The following is a 6,744-nucleotide window of genomic DNA, read 5'->3' on the forward strand; positions in this document are numbered from 1 at the left end:
TCCTGGTTCAGACTGGGATCCTGGTTCAGACTGGGATCCTGGTTCAGACTGGGAACCTGGTTTATTGTGCAGCTTAAACCAAGGAATGTTTCCCTCTCTAGAGTTAGAGGTTGAATGCAGCAGCAGCCAAGAAAGAAGGATTAGAAACAGTTTAAAAGGACTTAGTCAGGCTCCACTAAGCTAAACTTAACAATTTAATGTCTCATTCAACTCGCTTCATAAATCCTGGATAACTAAAAGAAACCAGCTGGAACTGGTCTGGAGTTAAATAAAGTTAAAGTGCTTCCTACTAGAAAAATAAAATTAACTTCCCTTCATGTTACACCTGTTTTTTCCCCCCCTGTGCAGCAGACATAACAGGATGTGATGTCATCTGCCTTCTCAGAGTTGGTCCACCAGTGAAGCAGGTCTGTTCCTTTCTGGCTGAGAGTAAAGGTTATCGATGGGAGGAGCCATAGCAGTGACATCACAGCATCCTTCTGAGCCGAGCCAGTCCGGAACCCAGCGGCAAACAGAGATGATGTCAGCGGTCAAATGAGCTCCCATTCATCTTCAACATCTTCGGGGCCTGAGGGTGGGGGGGCAGTGGGTAACTGAGGGAGGAGCTTAGTCAGCCGACGGCACAATCCCCCAGCGGGAGTCACCGCCCACAACTCCTCCTCTGGAGTCACTGCGAAGAGAGGCGGGAGACATCAGCCCGTTTTAGCACCGTCTGCACACCTCTCAGATTACATAACAACTTCCTACAGGTCAGTTTCATGTTATATAAGATACATCATAGGCTCATTAGCACACAGTGTATGCCCAGGGTGATTAGGTTTGGGGGGGTATTTTTTATTTTTTTTTTACACAGAGACCCATTGGTTTGAAAGGGTCACAGTGGCCTAGTATCCATTGATGATCACAGGATGAAGCAGTCTGTCACAGGTGGAAAATTTGCTCCCTGGCAGATTCAGCCATCAAAAACTACACTGTTCGACATTTTCAATCGTAGCACGCAGCTGCAGCTCACGCTGTACGGCGAAACCGCAAGGTGTAAAAGTCCACGATGTATGTTCTCACACTATGCGACCCGATGCTCTGATGCGATCTACCTGCTCACACTGTACGTCTAAAAACCAGGTAGGACTCAGCTCCGCAGTGAGATGGTGCTGCTCGGACTCATCTATCCAGAAGCCAATAAAGTAGAAGAGGAATATGAAGCTCACTAGAGTGAAACGCGCTGCATTAGCAATTTGTGCAAGTTTGTGCTAAAATCCCTAAAATGAAAAGGCAACAATGTATTTTAACAAAGATTTGGCTGAGCAAACGTGGCTACTAATGTCAATTTAACAGAAAGAACTCAGTTTCACTCATTGCATCGCCGCCAAGCTGCTGAATCCTTGTTTGCGCACTGAGGGATTTGTCCACAACCACCTTACGACGGCCGACTGAATTTCAAACATGTTTGATTTTCTCCCGACATCACGATTCCTGATGGGGAGGAGTTCGTTAGAGGCTGATCACCCCTCGTTACCCCCTGTACACTACACCACACACCATCAGGCTGACAGTCGGCCACAAAAGGGCAAAAAATCGTACAGTGTATGCCCGGGTTAAGGAGTTTAAAGGGGACCAGTCCACCTAGCAGTGATGTTTCTAGACTGTGGGGGATCAAGAGGACCTGGAAGCACCCAGGGATGCTCAGGAAGAACATGCAATCCCCACACAGAAGGGACCTAGGACTGTCTAGCTGTGGAAAAAAAATGACGATAAAAAAAGGAACAGACTAAATCTGTCAGGGAGCAAATACTTTCCCCAGCCCTGCACAACGATTTGATCCTTTCACATTAGGTCCGGACCCATGCCTGTTCTTTAGCCTGAGGAGCCAACGTTAATGCTGCACTCTGTATGTGGGGTGGCTGTCACAGAGAACAGATGCTTTTGTTTTCCTGAAATCTCTTATTTCTATAGCAGCTGTTCTGGTACCAAATTCTACTTCAGGCTATTCTACAGCTTTATTTGTGTCTCATAAAACAATGTTTGAATGGTAGAAAGTGTGTTACCAGTAAACCAGTTAGTGTTTCCAGGAATCTTCTTCCAGTAATCTCCAGCGGGGTTCCGGTTGGATATTCCATAACGCCGAGCCAGCTCTCCGTTTACACACCGAACCCAGACGGTCTGACAGCTGACGACCAGCTGACTGACAGCCAGACCTGCCAAACAGACACAAACATATCCTAGAGACAGAACAAACAGATAACCCACCCCGCAGAAAGCAGTCAGGGAGAGGAGTACCTGGTACCAGGTCCCAGTCGGTCCCAACAGGCATCTCCTCACTGAGCCCAGTTCTGACAAATACACTTCCCCTGTTGTCCAGAGCCCAAAGGAGACGATCATTCGGACTGGTCTGGATACTAACCAGCTGTACTCCTACTGGCTGCAAAAACATGACAGGTCACACAGATCTACATCTGATTCGGATGGATTAGCATGCTAACAGAGAAGAGCTCTCTGGGATGAAAATACAAACCAGGACCAGAAACAGAGCTGGAAATGTTAGGAGACTGGAGGAGAAGATTTACGATGCAGTCTAAGGATCCGACAGAAAATCACCATCTTTTCTATCAATCGATCCGAAAGAAGAAGCGCCGCTAAAATCCAGACACCTCTCCTACCGCCTGGAACAAAGCAGCTCTGCTCATGGACGCAGGGCTTACCTGTGAGGGAGGTTCGATATAGATCCAGGCGGGCATCATCATGCTGGCGTTCAGCGGCTGAGTTCCCACTCTGAAGTAGACCAGTCCTCGACTGTCCACAGCCCAAACGTTCTGGCTGCCACAGCTGATGCTAACCAGGCGAACACTTCCTGAAAGTCAAACAGCAGCAGAAAACACTACCTAAGCAAACCTTCACCAGCAGTTCAGCTGTAGTGGGAAGTTTTACCATCTTTTTCACTTATTTAATAAACTTCAAGTTTTGTTCAGAGGCGTAAAAATTCAGGCAATCACCAATGTACACTGAGGGGTTGGGTGAAAATGGATCAGCGCCAGAACCTCAGGGTCACTCTACACCAGGGGTCGGCAACCCAAACTGCTCAAAGAGCCATATTGGACCAAAAAAAAAAAAATAAAAATAAATCTGTCTAGAGCCGCAAAAATGTAAAAGTCTCATACATGCCTCTTATGGAAACATGGGCTCTAAGTGTTTTATCCCACTATAGAAAAGGACTTTGTGGGCTTAAATATATAATAAGCATTCATGATTAAATGTTTATCCTCGAGCAAATGTTACATAGCAGCATGAGGTGATGGACGAGCAGTGAACGCTCCCATCGCGCGCTGCGTCACAACGCGCCGCTTAACCGCCCTTCACCGCGCGGTTTAAGTTTTGTTGCATTGATGNCTGTACACTACACCACACACCATCAGGCTGACAGTCGGCCACAAAAGGGCAAAAAATCGTACAGTGTATGCCCGGGTTAAGGAGTTTAAAGGGGACCAGTCCACCTAGCAGTGATGTTTCTAGACTGTGGGGGATCAAGAGGACCTGGAAGCACCCAGGGATGCTCAGGAAGAACATGCAATCCCCACACAGAAGGGACCTAGGACTGTCTAGCTGTGGAAAAAAAATGACGATAAAAAAAGGAACAGACTAAATCTGTCAGGGAGCAAATACTTTCCCCAGCCCTGCACAACGATTTGATCCTTTCACATTAGGTCCGGACCCATGCCTGTTCTTTAGCCTGAGGAGCCAACGTTAATGCTGCACTCTGTATGTGGGGTGGCTGTCACAGAGAACAGATGCTTTTGTTTTCCTGAAATCTCTTATTTCTATAGCAGCTGTTCTGGTACCAAATTCTACTTCAGGCTATTCTACAGCTTTATTTGTGTCTCATAAAACAATGTTTGAATGGTAGAAAGTGTGTTACCAGTAAACCAGTTAGTGTTTCCAGGAATCTTCTTCCAGTAATCTCCAGCGGGGTTCCGGTTGGATATTCCATAACGCCGAGCCAGCTCTCCGTTTACACACCGAACCCAGACGGTCTGACAGCTGACGACCAGCTGACTGACAGCCAGACCTGCCAAACAGACACAAACATATCCTAGAGACAGAACAAACAGATAACCCACCCCGCAGAAAGCAGTCAGGGAGAGGAGTACCTGGTACCAGGTCCCAGTCGGTCCCAACAGGCATCTCCTCACTGAGCCCAGTTCTGACAAATACACTTCCCCTGTTGTCCAGAGCCCAAAGGAGACGATCATTCGGACTGGTCTGGATACTAACCAGCTGTACTCCTACTGGCTGCAAAAACATGACAGGTCACACAGATCTACATCTGATTCGGATGGATTAGCATGCTAACAGAGAAGAGCTCTCTGGGATGAAAATACAAACCAGGACCAGAAACAGAGCTGGAAATGTTAGGAGACTGGAGGAGAAGATTTACGATGCAGTCTAAGGATCCGACAGAAAATCACCATCTTTTCTATCAATCGATCCGAAAGAAGAAGCGCCGCTAAAATCCAGACACCTCTCCTACCGCCTGGAACAAAGCAGCTCTGCTCATGGACGCAGGGCTTACCTGTGAGGGAGGTTCGATATAGATCCAGGCGGGCATCATCATGCTGGCGTTCAGCGGCTGAGTTCCCACTCTGAAGTAGACCAGTCCTCGACTGTCCACAGCCCAAACGTTCTGGCTGCCACAGCTGATGCTAACCAGGCGAACACTTCCTGAAAGTCAAACAGCAGCAGAAAACACTACCTAAGCAAACCTTCACCAGCAGTTCAGCTGTAGTGGGAAGTTTTACCATCTTTTTCACTTATTTAATAAACTTCAAGTTTTGTTCAGAGGCGTAAAAATTCAGGCAATCACCAATGTACACTGAGGGGTTGGGTGAAAATGGATCAGCGCCAGAACCTCAGGGTCACTCTACACCAGGGGTCGGCAACCCAAACTGCTCAAAGAGCCATATTGGACCAAAAAAAAAAAAATAAAAATAAATCTGTCTAGAGCCGCAAAAATGTAAAAGTCTCATACATGCCTCTTATGGAAACATGGGCTCTAAGTGTTTTATCCCACTATAGAAAAGGACTTTGTGGGCTTAAATATATAATAAGCATTCATGATTAAATGTTTATCCTCGAGCAAATGTTACATAGCAGCATGAGGTGATGGACGAGCAGTGAACGCTCCCATCGCGCGCTGCGTCACAACCCGCCGCTTAACCGCCCTTCACCGCGCGGTTTAAGTTTTGTTGCGTTGATGAAATAATAGAAACAGGATAAAGGAATCTTTCTATGGTGGATGTGTTTCTGTTGGGAGGAGTTGATTGAGTCATGAGGAACTGAGCAGGAAGTGACATCCATCAGAGCAGAGCTCTCTAACCCTGAAATCCCACATCCTCCGATCGTTTTGGATCCATGGTCCGAGACACTCCAGCAGCTTTGTTTGCCTGGTACCGCGCAGCGCTGGTTGCAAGTTGTGACCACTGATCTCTATGGCTATGACGCAAATTATTGTTTAAATGTATTTATTATACAAATGTTTACAGCATTGAAAAACATAATTATTTTTTGTTTGACCTCCTGCACACCATATTAAAACAAACAAACAAACAAAAACAATTTTCATACATTTTTGAAAAAGCTCGAAAGCTTGAAAAAGAGCCGCGGGTTGCCGACCCCCGCTCTACAGGAAAATTAAGCACAAAGTCCATATTTTCTAAATAAAGACAAACTATACTTTCCTACAGCCTTTGCTAACAAATAAACACATATATATATAAAGCGGGTATGAGAGACGGGGAGAGACATGCGGAAAAAAGACCACAGGCCAGATTCGAACCCAGGTCACGTTGAGAACTAAGGCCTAAATATATGAGTCGTGTGCGCTAACCACTGCGCCACTTGCACGCCCACAAATAGACACATATATGTAAGAATCCTTCTAGGTAAAAGGTATAGTGGATAAAATTCTTTCAGTTTTGAGTTCAGAGGCGAACATCGTTTCCATTGTCATTACTTAACTTTTATCAATAATCATTCTGCATAAAATTGATATTTACAAGACCTAAAATCTACATAAATGATTTTTTATTAAAATAATTATTCATCTATGATTTCAATGAAGACTCCTAGATGACTTATAGAGACGCATCATTTTCTCTTTACCCCATATAACACAAAATCTAGTTCTGAAAAGAGCATCGATTCTGGATTTATCATCTTTAATGTTAGGATATTGATGATGCATAATTAACCAGTGTTTTAGTTGTCAAGTAATTGTTAATATATGAAAAATTAAAATGTTTTAAATATTCCACTTCAGAGTATTGCTGCTGCCACGGTCTGTATTAAGGGAAAAAATGGTGGGAGTGGCCAAAGGGCTGGCCAATGATTGGCTAAGGGTGGCCATGGCTACCGCTGGCCCACCCATCTAGCTCTGTCCCTGGTTCTGAGTGCTTTAAACACTAATGGTCTCTAATGTGAGCCATTTATCTGTGTTTCTCTTCCACCTTACATATTAAATATGTCCACATAGCCGCTACAAACAAGATCCATTACATCTCTGGTAATCTGTAATCTGCTAGACTAAAAGTTAAAACTAAAAACAGCTAATGCTAAGCCAGCAGCTGCCATTTATCTGATCAGATCGATTTAAAATTTTCTATCTACGGAAAACCAGCTGATTGCATCGACTCATTGACTCTTCAGCAATCCCTCACACTAAGCATGCTTGTAGCGACAGTGGAGAGGAAAAAC

General features: G+C 45.1%; 1 protein-coding gene across 1 annotated transcript in view; it reads right to left on the minus strand.

The window, feature by feature from the left end:
• Window positions 1–6: 6 nt before the first annotated feature.
• Window positions 7–6,744, minus strand: part of tecpr2 (tectonin beta-propeller repeat containing 2) — a 36,451-nt gene continuing 29,713 nt past the window's right edge. Inside the window, exons 24-27 of the mRNA XM_015374941.1 lie at window positions 4,565–4,713; window positions 4,143–4,284; window positions 3,911–4,060; window positions 7–670 (exon numbers count right to left, since the gene is read on the minus strand). Of these exons, the coding sequence (XP_015230427.1) occupies window positions 531–670; window positions 3,911–4,060; window positions 4,143–4,284; window positions 4,565–4,713 (581 nt within the window). The 3' untranslated portion in view covers window positions 7–530. The remainder of the gene's footprint in view (window positions 671–3,910; window positions 4,061–4,142; window positions 4,285–4,564; window positions 4,714–6,744) is intronic.

This window comes from Cyprinodon variegatus, unplaced genomic scaffold (assembly GCF_000732505.1).
Source record: "Cyprinodon variegatus isolate N-32 unplaced genomic scaffold, C_variegatus-1.0 Scaffold110, whole genome shotgun sequence".
NCBI classification, from domain to species: domain Eukaryota; kingdom Metazoa; phylum Chordata; class Actinopteri; order Cyprinodontiformes; family Cyprinodontidae; genus Cyprinodon; species Cyprinodon variegatus.